Consider the following 20034-nt stretch of genomic DNA (forward strand, 5'->3'; position numbering starts at 1 on the left):
GTGAACGGGACTCACGAGCGAAAATATACATGGCAGCGCGCGCGTGAACGGGACTCGTGAGCGAAAATATACATGGCGAGAGGTCATTTGTGCACTGAGAGGGAGCAAACTGTGTCTGTGAGCGCACAAGGATGTGCACAAGTGACAAACCTGCGTGCGCGCATTGTCAACGAGCACACGGCAGAGGAAGACGTGCCCGCGCGGCAGCCTCTGTGCGCGCTCGGTTTCTGACTCCTGCTCGCTCGGCTGTAAGGGCTTTTGGCACTCTGGAGGCGTGGCCTGTGGCAGATCTTCTCTGTCCTCTGATTGGTTAGTTCACCCCGCACTTTACCCTCTATCTATATAAAAAAGTCTGATATTCAGTAGTTGCTGGCATAGCTCAGCTGGGAGAGCGGGCGACTCTCACTCTGGAGGATCCAGGTTCGAATCCGGCCAAGTAACATAGAGTTGATGTCATATTATTCTTTCCTAATTCCTGTGATATTATTTTAAAGTTGTGACCGTTCAACTGTCATTAAATGTCCGAATGTTTGCTGGGCAGTGTTTTAAAAAGTGCACATAAGCTAGATGGTTTTAACCAGGTAAAAATAGACTTGTGGGTGTAGGTATGTTCAAGTTTAAAAAGTTCTTGCCTCATTAATGTATTGTTTATTTTTTTCAGCATTTAATTGACAAATTATCCTTTCAAATAATTAATTGATGAGTTACATAATTGTCCATTTAGAATTGTTGAATGGGCTGAGTCAAGTTTGGTGCACTTTATATATTTCAAAACATGTTTTTTTTAATTATGCATATAAATAATTTTAATGTTAATTTATTGAAATATTTATATTTCTTCATTACCTCACCCTTGTTTTGACAAAAACAAGACCTTGCTGGATAATATCACGGAGAAACTATTTGTTCACAGTACTTGGCTCAGTGAGGATCTGTATACCAAAGGAGGAGATGCTCAGAAATCTGTCTGCAGATTGTTACAACCCAGACTGGAATTGGTGGGCTGTAATAAGAAAGGAGACCAAACAGAGGAGTGGGGGGTTCAACAACTGATTTATTTAACCAAAGTCTGCCACTCCACAGGAACTGCCCCCGATGAACACGCAATGTTGCAGAGACGTGTCAACCATGACAGCCCTACAACATCCATAGCTTTGAGATACCCAGGACGAATCTCATCCGCCCCCGGGGCTCCGCCGCAGTGTAGTTGTTTGACTACCTCAGCAAATTCTGCCCCCAAGATTGGACAGTCCATCCCCAGGTCTCCCGGCTCCGGTTCCTCCTTGGAATGCACGTAGGTGGGATTGAGGAGCTCCTCAAAGTATTCCTTCCACCGTCCGACTATAGCCTCAGTTGACATCAGCAGTTCCCCATCCCCACTGTAAACAGTGTGAGAGAGTTGCTGCCTTCCTCTCCCGAGGCGCCGGACAGTTTGCCAGAACCTCTTTGGAGCCGATCAATAGTCTTTCTCCAGGGCCTCACCAAACTCCTCCCACGCCCGAGATTTTGCCTTGGCAACTGCCACTGCTGCAGCCCGCTTGGCTATCCGGTACCTGTCTGCTGCCTCCGGAGACCCACAGACCAGCCATGCCCTGTAGGCCTCCTTCTTCAGCCTTACGGCTCCCCGAACCTCTGGTGTCCACCAGCGGGTACGGGGCTTGCCACCACGACTGGCACTGGCCACCTTGCGACCACAGCTAGCAACAGCCGCCTCAACAATCGCAGAGTGGAACAAGGCCCACTCGCAGTCAATGTCCCCCACTGCTCTCAGGATGCAGTCAAAGGTCTGCCAGAGGTGGGAGTTGAAGACCGTCTTAACAGGTTCTTCTGCCAGGCGTTCCCAGCAGACCCTCACTATGCGTTTGGGTCTGCCAGGTCTACGCGGCATCTTCCCCTGCCATCTGATCCAACTCACCACCAGGTGGTGATCAGTTGACAGCTCCGCTCCTCTGTTCACTCGGGTGTCCAAAACATATGGCTGCAGGTCAGATGATATGACTACAAAGTCTATCATTGACCTGCGACCTAGGCTGCCCTGGTACCAAGTGTACTGATGGGCATCCTTATGTTCGAACATGGTGTTTGTTATGGCCAAACTGGCTTGCACAGAAGTCCAATAACGAAACACCACTCAAGTTCAGATCAGGCGGGCCATTCTTCCCAATCACACCCCTCCAGGTCAAGCTGTCATTGCCCACGTGAGCATTGGACAGCAGGACAATGGAGTCCCCTGATGGAGTACTATCTAGCACTCGTCCCAGGGACTTCAAAAAGGGTGGGTACTCTGAACTGATATTTGGCCCATAAGCACAAACAACAGTCAGGGCCCGTTCCCCGACCCGAAGGCACAGGGAAGCTACCCTCTCGTCCCTCGGGGTAAACCCCAACACGCAGGCAGAGAGTCTTGGGGCTAACAAAAAGCCAACCCCAGCCCTCCACCTCTCACCGAGAGCAACTCCAGCAAAGGAGAGTGTCCAACCCCTCTCAAGGACTTGGGTTCCAGAGCCAATGCTATGTGTCGAGGTGAGTCCGACTATATGTATATGACTGATTTGAAAGTCAAGATTGGGGAAATGAAACTTTAAGATGAAACTTGAAATGTGAGGACATCTTTAAAAATCCAGTCAACCAACAAAACAAAAACCCTGTTCAGCAAGTTTCAAGTCATTCATCCATCCATCCACCCATTTTCATCCACATATCCGGAGTCGGGTTGTGGGAGCAGTAGCCTAAGTTGAGAGGCCCAGACTTCCCTCTCCCCAGCCACTTGGGCCAGCTCCTCTGGGGAAATCTCAAGGCGTTCCCTGGCCAAGTGAGAGACATAGTCCCTCCACCGTGTCCTGGGTCTACCTTTAGGTCTCCTCCCAGTTGGACATGCCCGGAAAACCTCACCAGGGAGGCATCCAGGAGGCATCCTGACCAGATGCCAAAGCCACCTCAACTGGCTCCTCTCGATGTGGAGGAGCAGCGGGTCTACTCTGAGCCTCTCCCTGATGACCGAGCCTCTCACCCTATCACTAAGGGAGAGCCCAGCCACTCTGCAGAGAAAACTCATTTCGGCTGCTTGTATCCGCGATTTCATTCTTTCAGTCACTACCCAAAGCTCATGACCATAGGTGAGGGTAGGAACGTAGATCGACCAGTAAATTGAGAGGTTCTTCTTCTGACTCAGCTCTCTCCACCACGACGGACTGGTACAACGCCCGCATCACTACAGATACAGCACCATTCCACCTATCAATTTCACGCTCCAGTTTTCCCTCACTCGTGAACAAGACAGCGAGATACTTAAACCCCTCCACTTGGGGCAGGACCAAGCTTCCATAATACTGGTACTAAATTGAAGCCAACACTGAAGTGAAAATAATTGCAGTTCCACCCTCATCCGCTGGGGGCTGGTGTCAGAAGCGAGCAAATCCTCATTGACTCCCATGTTAAAAATACCAATTTCACAGCAGAAATAAACATGTTTACAGCCCGGGCCCGGATGTAGGCATGGGCAAGTGCAATAGTGACTGCCCCCCCCAAATGCGATGACATCTAGAAATCCCAAATTTCAAAAGATTTGATGAAAAGGGTCAGAGTTCTCTCTCTCTCTCTCTCTCTCTCTCTCTCTCTCTCTCTCTCTCTCTCTCTCTCTCTCTCTCTCTCTCTCTCTCTCTCTCTCTCTCTCTCTCTCTCTCTCTCTCTCTCTCTCTCTCTCTCTCTCTCTCTCTCTCTCTCTCTCTCTCTCTCTCTCTCTCTCTCTCTCTCTCTCTCTCTCTCTCTCTCTCTCTCTCTCTCTCTCTCTCTCTCTCTCTCTCTCTCTCTCTCTCTCTCTCTCTCTCTCTCTCTCTCTCTCTCTCTCTCTCTCTCTCTCTCTCTCTCTCTCTCTCTCTCTCTCTCTCTCTCTCTCTCTCTCTCTCTCTCTCTCTCTCTCTCTCTCTCTCTCTCTCTCTCTCTCTCTCTCTCTCTCTAAGCCCCACTCAAAGGGAGTTTGCAGTGTATTAGTGAGTCATATATTGTACAATCACAGTCATAAAGTTTTCAACCAGTAGTTTGATTTCAGTATGTATTTTTCCAGTATCACAAAAAATGTAATTTTATATGGTTAAAACCATCTAGCTTATGTGCACTTTTTAAAACACTGCCCAGCAAACATTCTGACGTTTAATGACAGTTGAACGGTCACAACTGTAAAATACCTGAAATTAAGAAAAGTAAACATGACATCTACTGCATTTTCCTTGCCCGGACTCGAACCTGGATCCTCCGGGGCGAGAGTCACCCGCTCTCCCAGCTGAGCTATGCCAGCAACTTCTGAATATCAGACTTTTTTATATAGATAGAGGGTAAAGTGCGGGGTGAACTAACCAATCAGAGGACAGAGAAGATCTGCCACAGGCCACGCCTCCAGAGTGCCAAAAGCCCTTACAGCCGAGCGAGCAGGAGTCAGAAACCGAGCGCGCACAGAGGCTGCCAAGCGCGCACAGAGGCTGCCGCGCGGGCACGTCTTCCTCTGCCGTGTGCTCGTTGACAACGCGCGCACGCAGGTTTGTCACTTGTGCACATCCTTGTGCGCTCACAGACACAGTTTGCTCCCTCTCAGTGCACAAATGACCTCTCGCCATGTATATTTTCGCTCGCGAGTCCCGTTCACGCGCGCGCTGCCATGTATATTTTCGCTCGCGAGTCCCGTTCACACGCGCGCTGTGGACCCAATGCGCGTGCACGGGTTGTGGCACGCTTTAAACGCGATATAAATGCCAACATTTTTAAACCGTGAGCTCGCATCACTAAATAAACTAGGCTCCGCAAAAATATATGCAAATAATCTGTGACTAAAACAGACAGTTAGCGCTTTTTCCGGGTACACTACCTGCGTTTAAACACAAAGATTGTTTTCAAACTGTTTTTCTACTTTATAAAATTCCCACATGTTGGTCGAGACGGAGACAGTTTAGACAAATACCACAGCAATAACACAAATCTCTTATTTTACTGGAGTTGTGAGCCAAAACCTACAGCTGAGGGGAAGTTTATCCATGTTGCACACTGTGACAACAATCTGCTGCAGGTTGGAGCAGGAGGCTAAATATGGCCTGCAGAGACATGACAGGGTTGATGCCAATCACAGAGCGGCATGGTTGAGCGAAGAAGAAAACACAGAAAAGTGACAGTTTATTCAAAGATGTTTACATAAAACTGTCACATCTGTCTTTAGGAACATGGATGCTTTATGCTGTGCTGTCATGCCCTCTACTCGTTTGAGTTAAACAAATTACAGTTTCACAGGGCTGCAGCTATATATCTGAAACTTGACTGAATATACAGTAACCCAGTATCAAACCATCAGGCTAATACCAAACATCTATTCTACTGATTACCTTAAACTATCCATTAGTGGAGATATAAAGATTCTCAATTTAACCTGATTTAATTCATATTAATTAGCCTGGATGACTAAAATTACCAATCAACAACTTAAAGAGAGCAGAAATGAAGAAGAAAATATCATTTCTATAGCGCCTCTCAAGATAAAAATCATGGGGCGAGTCACAAAAACAAAAAAAATGTTAAAATATAAAAAAGCATTTAGAAAATGTTTAAAAATATATTTAAAATGAGCAAAAATAGGCAATTGGGATTTAAAAGAAAAAATGTTGAGAAAGAGAGAGAGTGAATAGGAAAGAGGGAAATCAGTGGATCCTGAGGAAGGTTGAATAGGTGGGGAGAGCAGAATAAAGAGAGAGTGGTGAAGAAGGTCATGCAAAAGCCAGCTTGAACAAGTGAGTCTTCAGCTGCTTTTTAAAGGAGACCACCGAGTCCACTGATCTCAGGCTCAGGGGGAGAGAGTTCCAGAGTCTGGGGGCCACAGCAGCAAATGATCTGTCACCTTTGGTCTTTAGCCTGGTGCTGCACAACCAGTAGGCTTTGATCACTGGACCTCAGGGACCTGCTGGGGGTGTAGGGACTAAGAAGATCACCAATGTAAGATGGTGCTTGTCCATGTAAGGCCCTATAGACCAGAACCAGGATCTTGAAATGAACCCTGAAGTTGACTGGCAGCCAGTGAAGCTGCAGGAGAAGCGGGGTGATGTGGGTGTGTTTGGAGGACTTGGTCAGAAGCTGAGCACAGGCATTCTGAACCACCTGTAGACGGTTCAGAGAGGTTCTGCTCAGACACGTGAAAAGAGAGTTACAGTAGTCTAAGCGTGAGAAGATGAAGGTGTGGAGAACAGTCTCAAGTTCAGAGCGGGACAGAATGGGACTCAGCTTAGCAATGTTCCTGAGATGGAAGAAGGAAGAGCGAACAAGAGAACTGACATGAGAATCCAGGGTGAGAGCTGGGTCAAAGGTCACGCCAAGATTCTTGACAGAAGGTTTGGTGTGGGAAGTTGGGATCTCTGACCCAGTGGTGCTAGGTTGGCCTTGAGACATTTGATCACATGAGAGTAGAACTTAATTCAAATTTGAGAAAGAAAAGATGCCTCCACTGGCTGATTATGAATACTACAGAATTAATGTAAAATTCATGTTTCTGTGAACAGAGGGTGAGAAGATTTTGTTTTGTTGTTTTTTATCTCCTTTACTCTTAATCGCCACCACTTTAAGTATAGCGGCATTTTATACATTTTTTTGTTCCTGTTGAAACTCGGATATTACAAATGTATCATTCAAAGTACTTCATGAGTCCAGTAGGTATTTGAACAGCTATACTTCCTGTTTATTAAACCCACATTACATATTAGTTTATTGGTGGTCAGGTGATTAAAAAAAAAAAACAAAGCCTATTCTTCTTACACATTTGTTCCATCATCTTTTTATAACTGTAGAGTAATTTTCTCATGTAATAAAAAAAACTTGTAAAAATATAACACATGTCACATTTTTGATAACTACTGGGTAGGACCCGGGGTCGTAACCTCAAAGTTCATAATTCAAATGCCCATTAGGAGGGTTTGTGCATTTATTTCTCCATGAGAATAAATCTTCTGACAGTTATTTTACTGCTTTAATGATTTTTCTGAGTTTAAGGATTTTGTTTTGATGCACCTGTCTTTCTTTGCCATTATTGAGTACAGAACTTCAGTTAACCACACTAATTTGAAATGTGTTTAATAAGAAGCTCCCAGCTGTTTGTGTCACGTGTCTCAGAGAAACCCACTCACTGACAGCACTGACGTCTGGTTGATCTACAAAGACATTTGTTAGTCAACCTGTTTCTGTGCTGTCAACAATGAGAGGGTGTGGACTTTATTCATTTATTCAGTACAAGGCGTTACAGGTGCGCTCAATGCTGAGCTTGGTCGGCGTTTTTGTCGGTGCTGTGCAAGAAGACAAGGCAGGGTGATTGGCAGCTGGCCAAGGCAGCATACTAAACACAAGAGTAGAGACAAAGCAGCAAGACGGAGTGAGGAGGAGCTTGGCTGAGCTGTTTTATCACAGGCCCATAATTCACTCCCTTGTAAACACTGAGGAAAAGCTGTCTACCAATACACGGCTGCTCTACGTGGGCACAATCAGAGCTGGAAAAGAAAAGAAGCTTCTGGCACACAAGGCCAGCGCAAACACAATCAATGTCCTCAAGTTTCAGAGAAGTGAGAGATTCTGCACTACAGAGCACCGACAAAATCCCCCAACAGTTAAAGGTCTGCCGTTGGGTATGACCTTTAAAGCAAAAGGCTATCTGTCAAACACTTTCAGTCAGAGGCAGCCGTCCAAGGGTTAACACAGCATTTTCACACATGAAACATTTGAGCAGAAACAACAAAGGCCAACAGCTCCACCCATCACCTGGCCCTTGCCTCCCATTCACATCTCAGATTTGTGTTTGATCAAGGGAGACTGGTGTTTGAATCAGGACAGAAAATACTGGTTACTCCAGAGGCATGGCACAGGAAACACACTGGCAGGAGGAGGAAACGGTTCCAGATACAAAATATCCTACTGAGAGGAAGAAAAAAGAACAACAAGCACTCTGTCAGAAACTCAGCAGAGGTGGCACTCACCTTCTCCAGCTGTTGTCCGGAGGTGGCGACAGATACACCGCCCCGTATGGAGAGCTCTCCATGTAGGTTTTTGTTAAAGAAAATATGTGCACAAACACGCACGCACGCACGCACACACACACACACGCACGCGCACGCACACACACACACACACACACACACACACACACACACACACACACACACACAGGAATTCAGAAAAATTACATTTATTTTTTCCTGTTTTTTTTTTTATTCAGTCTAGGATAAGCTCTGCCCCTGCATCATGTAGCCCAAACTTTACAAGTATTCTATGAAATCAGCTAATAGTCTCACTATAAGGGAAGAGAACAACAGACAAGCCTCCTATGTCAAAAAAATTTAAAAGTTAAAAAAGCCACAGATAATTAGTTGATTTACTGCTTAGCAAAGTTCCTGGCATCATGTATGCAAACAGAAAAACATCCAGAACATGTTTTGTCTTGCTGTGAGTTGCTAACACAAACTATGGAGCAGAGCTGGCTCATCTCAAAGAGGCTGATTAGGAGTGGTGCTAAAACAAATACAAACAGAGCCACAGAAGACCTTTCACTGTCCCAAAAGCATTGGTTAAGGCCTCTAATCAATTAGTATCAGTAGTGAGCTAGAATTACACAGGCAGTAGCCAATCATCATGTTGAATACAAAACATGCGATAAGCCCCTTATAACACACACAAACACCACTAAATTGGCAAAGACTGACAGCATTACTGACCTTTCTCCACACAGAAGACAATAAACAGCTTTAAGACCGCTCTGATTACCAATGAAGGTCCCCAAATGTGCATAACACACAAAGTAATCAGCAGAACTGTTTTTCAGCACTATATTGCAGCAGGAACCACGCAATAGCAACTCCAATAAAAAATAATCCCTCCAAAGCAACAAAACTGCATTAATCATTGCTGCCTTCACAAAAAATGAAAAAGGGAAAACAGCTGCCAGGTGCTGCTGCCAACATGGAGTGGTAAACTAAGGGGTGGGGGGTTCCTTTTCTGTTCTTGAGCATACGGGCGTGTGTTAACACGATGCTCAGGAGGAACAACTAGTGTACTTTTGAATGAAGTTCCTGTTAAACTGTGATAAAATAGGGCTGGGTTCGGACGTTCACATTGAATTGTTGCTAAAAACTGAAATTTCAAATTTTTTGGAATTCAAACCCGAAGCACTAAGGAAAATGGAAAGTCTCATTAGTTGCCATGCACTGGTGAAATTATTTCTCTGCATTTGACCCATCCCCTGGGGGAGCGGTGAGCTGCAGACACAGCCGCGTTCTGGAAATATTTGGTGGTTCAAACCCCCAATGGAACACCTTAAAGCAGAGTGTCAAGCGGGGAAGCATTGGGTCCCATTTTTAAAGTCTTTGGTGAGACCCATGGATTTGAAACCACTGTCTCATAGTATAAGGGCTGACACTCATGCAACTAGACCACTGAGCTGGTTAAAATGGGGAAACACTCAGGTTTGTTTTTGTTCACATCACCCTGAACTGCTGATTTCAACAGCAAATTACTTTAGTACAAAGGACAGAACATCAAATCTTAGTATTTGAAACAAATATTCAGAACTTGAATCTCAGAGCAGAAATGAGAACACTAGTCTGCTAACTGACCCATACACTTAATTCAGATTCAATCCATCCCTGCACCAAACCCAGAGAGCAGGAGGTCCGGACCACGTCATTTTAGATGGTGGTGGTAAGGGGGATGCTGTGGTTCGTTGGGTGTGTGACCAGACCCAAAAAGACCCAGAGACGTGGGTCATGCAGTGGGGGAGCTTCTGAAGTCTGAGCCTTCTCCTTAGTCTGGTTTGGTAACCAGAAGTAAAGATAAATGTGAAAACTTATAAAGGTGCAGCTCTCTAAGGTAACTGATGTGTCAGCCAGGTCAGTCAGCAAATATTCCTTGTACTATCTATACTGAGGAGTGACCCTTCAGCCAACAGAAACACCAACCAGCTGTTTTGTTTATTTTAAAAGCATTGATTTCATGTTGAAGTGACATGTGATTTTTCTTTAAATATTATATATTTTTTAGCTACTATAAACTGCCATTTGTCCTTTTTATAATAAAATGATTTGAACACAAAAGCTCATACAGTTTAACATGGACCTGTAAATTACACATAAATGCAACCTGTGCATTTGGAGCGTGCTGTGACTTTCCTGCTGTCGTCTATCAGCCAGGCATCAAGCACAACATTTGTGCACCATTGATTCTAAAGACTAATTCCACTCCTAAAGCCGGGCGTACACTGTGCGACTTTATCACTCGCAGCGTTCAGCTTCAGCTCATACTGTACGACTTCCTCGCAGGGCAGATCTCACGAGTCATGTGCTCACACTGCACGACCCAGTTCTCGCATGCGACCTGACTGCTCACACTGTACGTCTGGTAGCAACACGTCGGACCTAAAAATATGCTAAAAACAGCAGTTTTTACTCAACACGTTAGACTTTTTTGTCTTGTTTTTCCTGATGTTCTTCGGGAGTGCTGCAGGAGGACACACAGGGATTTATGGGGGTTGGATGAGGAAAACGAAATAAAGAAAGTAAATCTGTGTTTTGTGATCAGTGTAATTTGACATGAACACAACAAACACGCTTTCTTGACAATCTTTGTGAGTAAAAAAACGTGTAGAAACAAAAACGAACAGCGTGTGTTATTAGGGAAATAGCGAGCGAGCTGCGTTGATGCATGATTGCGCATGCACCGTGAGCGGTTCTGGTACATTTTGGGTCGCAGCTGCTCGCAGCGCCGCTTCAACAGTGCGATACCCTCACGAGGGACGAGCGAAATATTAAACACGCCAGAAGTCCGTGCGAGCTCACGATTGCTGATCGGCAGCTGGTCACGTGGTGTTAATCGCCTCTCGTAACCCCCTGTACACTACACGACGCTCGGCGCAAAACTCGCCCCGATGTCGTGGATTCTCGCACGACTGGAAAATCGGCTCAAAAAAGTGAAAAAGTCGCACCGTGTACGCCCGGCTTAAGGCATCAAAACCTCTAGCTGCCTGCAAGTGTGTCGTCACAACTGTAACCACAACATAAAGACACACAAAACTGAACAACGGCCATCACTGACCTTCTGTGTTGATGATGACAACACATGAATGTACAAATGCTTTAGCGATCCTCTTTGGTCAAAGATTCATGATTGGAAGGATATTTGCCGTCCGTGTTTGTCAATGGGTCGGCGATGAGGAGAGTTAATGCGGTTACGGTCCCTGTGGACCCTCTCCACGAGCCCATGGTGGCGGGTCCCTCTGACTGAGTCCAACCCTGAAGGGAAGCCACCCTGTGAGGAAACAGGTAGAGGTAGTTCACATCAGACACAACAGCAGTTTCCAAAAGAAAAGCACAGATTCTATAGGGAGTTGTGTCTCTTTGTCATATGTGTGGTCTTCTGGAATATCAACTTTAGAATAATGAAAAAGATCTGTTGTAAAATCTTAAAGTCTGATTTAGATCAAACACCAAGTCAAACCAGACAACATAAAAGCACTTCAGCTATCCTGATTCGCGTCAACAGAGAGTCGGCTGAGGTATTTACGTGTCGTGCTGCGGGTACGAGGGAGAAACAGCATTCTCTGTCAGCGTCTTTATCAAAGAAGCAGAGAAAGGACAGGAAAGAGGGCAGAGGAAACAGCTTCAAAAAGATATGCTCAGAAGCTCAGGAGTTAGAGCAGGTTGTCCAGATCAGAAGGTTGCAGGTTCGATGCCAGCTCAGACACAAGAATGCTGCTGTTGTGTCCTTGGGCAAGACACTTAACCTGCCTTGCCCGCTGGTGGTGGTCGGAGGGACCGGTGGCGCCAGTATTTAACAGGCCTCACCCATCAGCGTGCCCCAGGGTAGCTGTGGCTACAATATAACTCATTATCAGCAGCATGTGAATGGGTGTTGTGAAGCGCCTTGGGGGGCTGTTGAACCCTAAAGTCTAATTTATACTTCCCCGTCAGCTCTGTGAGGGAGAGACGCACACGCATTGACAGAGACATTTTGCTCTCAGACTTTTCCGTCAGACGGGGATTGTTGCAAAGCAAACAAGAGCATAGCGCTACACTGAGGTGAGGTATCCTGCCATCATTACAGTCACTTATCTGGTCTACAATAGTGCCTTTGCTATTGTGTTTACATTGTTTTAATGTATTTCAGAGACTTTATAACACAGAAAAATGTGTCCCTTGGTCCTCTCCACCTCGTCATTCGATCAGTACCTCTAAACTCACGTTTCTAGTCTTTTCTGTCCACAAATACAACGCTTGTTGCATGTCTTTGTACTCGTTCAGCCAAGTCAGCAAATATTCCTTGTTCAAATTTTCAGACTTTATCTGTGACGCATTCTTCATTCTGTTTCGTGTCTGCCACAAAATCTCTCTTTACTTTTTGAAGCGGTAAAAACTGTGCTGTTGATACATTTAGAGGAAGCAGCATCCTGACCAATCACAAGCTTGTGTTCTGTCTTGACGAATAGGTAAAAATTGGGGCATGTCTCCATCTTCCTCTGCGAGCACGTCTGAGAGCTCTTGCATTGACGCATAATAGCGTTGCATGTCTCTGTCCTGACACAGATGTACAAATAAGGCTTAAGAAGGTGCTATACAAATACAGACCAGTTTAGCATTTACTGGATGAAATCACTCCCAAAGACATCCTCTGATGATGGCATCTTCTGTGCCAAGGTTAGGCAGCTATGACAGAGCCAGTTTTCAAACCAGGCTGAAGTATTTCAACCACCTCAGGGCATCTGTATCGTTTACCTCGAACACTGTGTTGCTACAGTATTATGTTACAATTATAATATGTTTAATGTGTAAAGAAAGCAAAGAAAATTTTTATATCTGCTGAGACATGAAAAGTAATTCAGTTAACATGTCTAAAGCGTACATACAGTAACATGTAGCTTTCGAGAGTTAGGGTGAATCTACGTTCAGCAGTCTAAAATAGTGCCATTTCTTTTGGTTACAAGTTGTAAATAAATGAACTAAAATAATCTTCATTTATAAAACTTGCATGTTACGTAGAAATCAGATTTATATCTATAGAAAGAACTATCTGAATATTTTATGCTTTAACCCAAAGATCGCTTACTGATTACTATCTCCAAAACTACATCAACATATTTAATATAAAAGTCAAATATTCAAGGTTATCGTGCATAACTGTCCTAATCATCTTCCAACCTTACACCTAAAATCAAGCAACTCAGGGAAAGTTAAGGAATACGAGAGAGAGAGAGAGAGAGAGAGCGCGCGAGAGAGAGAGAGAGCGAGAGAGAGAGAGACAGAAACAGAGAGATGGAGAGAGAGAGAGAGAGAGAGAGAGACGGAGAGAGAGAGAGAGAGAGAGAGAGAGAGAGAGAGAGAGAGAGACAGAAACAGAGAGACGGAGAGAGAGAGAGAGCGAGAGACAGAGACAGACAGAAACAGAGAGACGGAGAGAGAGAGAGAGAGAGACAGAAACAGAGAGACGGAGAGAGAGAGAGAGCGAGAGACAGAGACAGACAGAAACAGAGAGACGGAGAGAGAGAGAGAGAGAGAGAGAGAGAGAGAGAGAGAGAGGGAGACAGAGAGAGAGAGAGAGAGAGAGACTAAATTAAACAATCACAGGATGAGTGTGAGTGAGTGTGTGTGTGTACTCATCTATATATCAAAGTGTGGTCCTCACTTTGGTCCAATGTTACAGAGCTCTACTTGTTAGTTTAAGAGGTATGGTGTGAATTAAGTTTTACTTAAGGTTAGGGTTAGGAATAGACTTGTTATGGTTAGAGTTAGGGATAGGCACAATCTAGTCATTAAAATGAATCAAAGTCAATGACTGTCCTTACAATGAATGCTAGACGTGAATGTGTGTGTGTGTGTGTATGTGTTAGTACTACATACTGAGGACCATTTTCACTATTATCCCTACAAAGTGAGGACATTTTTGTGGTCCACACTTTTCTAAAAGCTTACCAGTTGGTTTTAGAGGTATGGTGTGAACTGAGTTTTAGTTCAGGTTAGGGTTAGGAATAGATCAGCATTGATTATGATTAGAGTATAGGTTAGGCATAGTGGAGTCACTGAAATGAATGGAAGTCAGTGAAGGTCCACACAAGCATATATTTGTTTTTTTATTCTTTCCTTCCAGGCTTGTTACGGTTCGATAAGTTTTTACTCGTATTTCAACACAAAACATGAAGTATGGAAGCACCAGGGTATGGAGTATATAGAACGGCTAAATTTTCATCCCTGGATGGTTTAATTCTGTTTAAGATTGATAGGCCTTTGGAAATGTTTGTTTTAATGTATCTGACAAGGCGTTTCCACATCAAGTATTATCATTTATAATTCCCAGAAATTTATTCATTTACAGTTTCTATTGGTTTCAATATAAGTACGTGTGTGTGTGTGTGTGTGTGTGTGTGTGTGTGTGTGTGTGTGTGTGTGTGTGTGTGTGTGTGTGTGTGTGTGTGTGTGTGTGTGTGTGTGTGTGGGTTATTACACACAAATCTGTGTACTCTTATCTATTATAGGAAATCATTTCGATAGAATGTGTGTTTCCCCCTCTGGCTGCAGAATGAAGGTGCACGTTCTGCATGCCTGGTTCTGCATGAAGCCCACAGGAGTGTGCTACAGCCACAGAGAACATCCAGATCTCAGCGTGCAGAAACTCAAACATGCAGCCACTTCTCTCTCTCTGACTGAACATCATACAATGAAACAACTGAACAGAGCAGATATAGTCTTTAACTGTGTGTGTGTGTGTGTGGGGGGGGGGGGGGGGGTCAGATGATCTAGAAAGATCTGAAAGTAATTAGAGCAAGAAATCACTTTGCAATGCTGTAAAATTCTATTTCAAATGTAGTTTTATTCAACTTTTTTAATAAGTTTCTTTTTGATAGTAGTTGTTTATTTAGAAACGTAAACGTCACCTAGCATGGGTTTAGTCAGTGACCCATGCTAACCTTTAGCGATCTGGGCAGCAGATTTTCATATTTTTTCTCATCTAATAAAACCTTAACTAAATCTCTCTAAACTTAAACGTTAAGGAAGGATGTATTTTTAAACATATTTTAGAAGGGCATTCTAATGTAGAATAACTCATTTGCGAGCAGGATCCAACAGGTAAATATGCAGAAGGATGGATGATAAATTACTATTTAAAATGTGGCAAAAGTCAGGCTGAGTTATCACCCTACCTCTATTGAGAATGAAAAATATAAAAGCCAAAGACCAGGAGAAAAGCAAAGAGATGTATAGAGCTGGAAGATCAGAATAATACAGATAATGACTCATTAACATTTATAATTAAGAATAAAGGTAATAAAAGAGAGGCTGATAAATGAAAAACTGAATAATAATTCATTACTTTAGAGTGAACTTTGAACTTGTTTAGGGAACTTGCACGAGACGTACCTACACATCAGGATGAAGACAGCTAAATGTGTCCCTGCTGCAGTAATAAGCTTGTGTGTGCTGCTGCCTAATGACAGCTAAGCAGCAAGAATTCACACAAGTAAAACGTCTTCGTCGTCTTCGTCTTCCTCCGCTTATCCGGGTCCGGGTCGCGGGGGCAGCATCCCAATTAGGGAGCTCCAGGCCATCCTCTCCCCGGCCTTGTCCACCAGCTCCTCCGGCAGGACCCCAAGGCGTTCCCGGACCAGATTGGAGATGTAACCTCTCCAACGTGTCCTGGGTCGACCCGGGGGCCTTCTGCCGGCAGGACATGCCCGAAACACCTCCCCGGGGAGGCGTCCAGGAGGCATCCTGACCAGATGCCCAAACCACCTCAACTGGCTCCTTTCGATCCGGAGGAGCAGCGGTTCTACTCCGAGTCCCTCCCGAATGTCCGAGCTCCTCACCCTATCTCTAAGGCTGAGCCCGGCCACCCTACGGAGGAAACTCATTTCGGCCACTTGTATCCGCGATCTCGTTCTTTCGGTCATTACCCAAAGCTCATGACCATAGGTGAGGATTGGGACGTAGATCGACCGGTAAATCGAGAGCCTGGCTTTCTGGCTCAGCTCCCTCTTCCCCACGACAGATCGGCTCAGCGTCCGCATCACTGCAGACGCCGAACCAATCCGCCTGTCGATCTCCCGATCCCTCCTACCCTCACTCGTGAACAAGACCCCGAGATACTTAAACTCCTCCACTTGAGGTAGGACCTCTCCCCCGACCCGGAGGTGGCAAGCCACCCTTTTCCGGTCGAGAACCATGGTCTCAGATTTGGAGGTGCTGATCCTCATCCCAGCCGCTTCACATTCGGCCGCGAACCTACCCAGCAAGAGCTGAAGGTCAGAGCTGGATGAAGCTAGGAGGACCACATCATCCGCAAAAAGCAGAGACGAGATTCTCCTGCCACCAAACTCGACACACTCCACACCACGGCTGCGTCTAGAAATTCTGTCCATAAAAGTGATGAACAGAACCGGTGACAAAGGGCAGCCCTGGCGGAGTCCAACCCTCACTGGGAACAGGTCCGACTTACTACCGGCTATGCGGACCAAACTCACGCTCCTCTGGTAAAGGGACTGAATGGCCCTTAACAGAAAGCCACCCACCCCATACTCCTGGAGCGTCCCCCACAGGGTGCCCCTGGGGACACGGTCATAAGCCTTCTCCAAATCCACAAAGTACATGTGGATTGGTTGGGCAAACTCCCATGCCCCCTCCATCACCCTTGCAAGGGTATAGAGCTGGTCCACAGTTCCATGGCCAGGACGAAAACCACATTGCTCCTCCTCTATCTGAGATTCAACTATCGATCGGACCCTCCTCTCCAGTACCTTGGCGTAGACCTTTCCAGGGAGGCTGAGGAGTGTGATCCCCCTATAGTTGGAACACACCCTCAGGTCACCCTTCTTAAAGATGGGGACCACCACCCCGGTCTGCCACTCCCTAGGAACTGCCCCCGATGACCACGCAATGTTGTAGAGACGTGTCAACCATGACAGCCCTACAACATCCATAGCCTTGAGATACCCAGGACGAACCTCATCCGCCCCCGGGGCTCCGCCGCTGTGTAGTTGTTTGACTACCTCAGCAACTTCTGCCCCCGAGATCGGACAGTCCATCCCCAGGCCTCCCAGCTCTGGTTCCTCCTCGGAATGCGCATTGGTGGGATTGAGGAGCTCCTCAAAGTATTCCTTCCACCGTCCGACTATAGCCTCAGTTGACGTCAGCAGCTCCCCATGCCCACTGTAAACAGTGTGAGCAAGTTGCTGCCTTCCTCTCCTGAGGCGCCGGACAGTTTGCCAGAACCTCTTTGGAGCCGATCGATAGTCTTTCTCCATGGCCTCACCAAACTCCTCCCACGCCCGAGATTTTGCCTCGGCAACTGCCACTGCTGCACCCCGCTTGGCTATCCGGTACCTGTCTGCTGCCTCCGGAGACCCACAGACCAGCCACGCCCTGTAGGCCTCCTTCTTCAGCCTGACGGCTCCCCGAACCTCTGGTGTCCACCAGCGGGTACGGGGGTTGCCACGTAAAACATATATATTTGAATTCACAAGAGCTGAGTTTCTAACTTTAAACTCTTACTTTTTGACAAAAAGTGAAATTGTGGCTCACTCCTTCCTTTATAAAAACCCTAAATTTGCATGTTGATTATAAAGACACTAAAAAGAGAAACAAATAGAAACAAAGGGGCTTTTAAGAACATTATTTCTGCACAACTGAGTTTAATGTTGAGAAGGCTGAACTTATTCAACATAAAAAGGTTTAATAACGGATTATCTTCAGGAGGAATCTAGAAGCTGTTTGGCTTGTTAGCTTTAGCTCCAGATGAGGAGGTGAATGGACTCGGAGTAAGACGGGCTTTCTTCCTCTGTGCAGGATCGATTTCTGTGTGTGAGCTTTGAGCTGCAAAGACTGCTCTACTTAAAAGGGCTATTCTTTCAAAAACAAGGGCACCTTTACCTGGACCTTCTGTCTCCCAGCACTCCTTAGAGAGCTGACCCACATACAAAGCACCACCATACAAAAAAGACCAGTTATATAACGTAAAGCACTGAAATGTTTCAAAGAGTACTGAGGATTATTGCATTGATATTTTATTCCATCTTTTCCCCAGCTGGCAGAAACCTTCCTGAATTATTTATTGCTCTCAAAAACAAGTTTATTTGCACTTGTGGATGGCGAGATCACTGGTGAGCTGTTTTTACAGTTGAACTGCACATTAGGACTGGATGTCAGACACAACTAGCCTTGGAAAACTCCTACATGAGAGAAGAGCCTTGAATCGGGTTGATTGTAATCTCTAGATAAGCAGAATTTAAAAGAAAACATTCATGTTTGGATCTTTTATTCATTTACTACTTCAGTTTATTCCCACCATAAAACTTGAGACGGTTCTAAAGAAAAACAAACTGAAATAAAAAGCTTCTTGAGTTTATTTAAGCAGCACTGCAGCGATGAAGCATAAAACCATTTATTTCATTTTAATCTGAACTGAATTTGTGAACAAAGCACAAACGAGTCATTCAGAGAAGCATTATGAACTCTGTTAGGTTTTGATTTGTTTTTAAGACTTGCAGCTAAACATACTGGTATTTATAAGAAAAGAAGAAAAAAAAACAGCTGTTATTTTTTCCCATCATAATTTTCTGGCAGTTTCTGGATCTGCTTGGGGTCCTGTGCCTGCCGATGACATCATCAAACTAAAGCAACACCACTCAGCCAAAATATATTACATCTCGTTTTTGATTTTGTTCTTTCACATCGGTTTTGGAAAGAGTTCAGTAGTTTTGTTATTAAAGTGACAATGTGTAGTTTTAATCATTAATCTCTGGAAATATCCATCAAAATGTTGTAGTAAATGACTTAAAAGCCCAGTTTTTGAAAAATATTGGTGGTTTCAAAACATCTAACCATAAAAATCTGTTCTAAAATACATGGGAGCGAGTCTAAGTCTAGGCAATGCCATATTGGATGCCATGTTTCCTTCTACGGACATTGTTGCTTTACGCGTTTACCTCTTTACTCATTGCCAGTGATGAAAAGGAATCTGATGTTCTTGTTATTTGGCTGGAAATTGCACTCCCAGGGATTTTTAACCCTAATGGCCATCCGTTGGTAAGGTTTTATTTGAACACAAAACGATGCTTGCTTGCAGTGATTTAGGCAAGTACTAGGGCTGGGTGATATGGACCAAAACTTATATCTCAATATCTTTTTGCTGAATTCCGATATACGATATATAACTCGATATTTTTCCTCCTTTAAAATATTTACAAGTTAACTCACTTCAAGCTGTCTTGAGAAATTATAAACATAAACCAGTAGATTAAATGCATAAAAATGTATTGATTCTTGTCAAACTTTAACCTTATTGTCTATTCTCAACCAGTCTGAGCTTTAGAAACACTGGTACAGCAGTCTGCACACACACACACACACACACACACACACACACACACACACACACACACACACACACTTGAGAGCTAGAGGTGTATCAAATGTCCCACAGGCACTTTATAATTATATATTTATAATTAATGTAAAATTATTTAAATTTCATCTAGAGGTGGCCCATATTGTATATTTCTTGTCCAGAGAAAATAAAATCTATCATGTTAAGCTAAATTTATAATGATGTAATTGCTTCTACTGAAGATCACATGGGTCATGCACCGTGGCGTTATTAGTTATCAGGGCAAACATTGCTGGAATCTAACAGTGTTAGCTCATTTCAGCGATTATATTGTAATGACTCAGTCTCTGGTTGCTATGGGGATTATTTTTGAACTACTGTCGCCGTAACTCACGCCTTAAAAACTCTTAACGTTTTCAACAGAATCGCTCATAACTGAGTATTTACTAGCATAGCAAACCAGAGCAGCAAAAACCAAAACCAGAACAACTTTTCTCACCCGTTGAGCTCCCCTTGAAAATAAAATGTTAACCCTGTGGTTTACTATTCAAACCCTTATAATTTGTTTGAGGTAATCTGGCCACTTCGGCTATCCGTAGATGTTTCCTCGTTACACAGGGGAGGGAGGGGTTTGGCTTGTCTCCGCACAAGCAGGATGGATAA

At 44.6% G+C, this 20034-nt stretch overlaps 1 protein-coding gene across 6 annotated transcripts in view; it reads right to left on the reverse strand.

Annotated features, from left to right (window-relative positions):
• crtc3 (CREB regulated transcription coactivator 3) overlaps positions 1–20034 on the reverse strand; it is a 65688-nt gene that overhangs the window by 41112 nt on the left and 4542 nt on the right. For 5 of the 6 annotated variants that reach the window (XM_070554481.1, XM_070554480.1, XM_070554479.1 and 2 more), the window contains exons 3-4: positions 11180–11310; positions 7992–8051 (exon numbers count right to left, since the gene is read on the reverse strand). In XM_070554481.1, coding sequence (XP_070410582.1) covers positions 7992–8051; positions 11180–11310 — 191 coding nt within the window. Of the gene's footprint in view, positions 1–7991; positions 8054–11179; positions 11311–20034 lie in introns of all 6 variants that reach the window. The other variant, XM_015953969.3, reaches the window with a different exon arrangement.

The sequence above is a fragment of the Nothobranchius furzeri genome, chromosome 9, assembly GCF_043380555.1.
Source record: "Nothobranchius furzeri strain GRZ-AD chromosome 9, NfurGRZ-RIMD1, whole genome shotgun sequence".
NCBI lineage: Eukaryota > Metazoa > Chordata > Actinopteri > Cyprinodontiformes > Nothobranchiidae > Nothobranchius > Nothobranchius furzeri.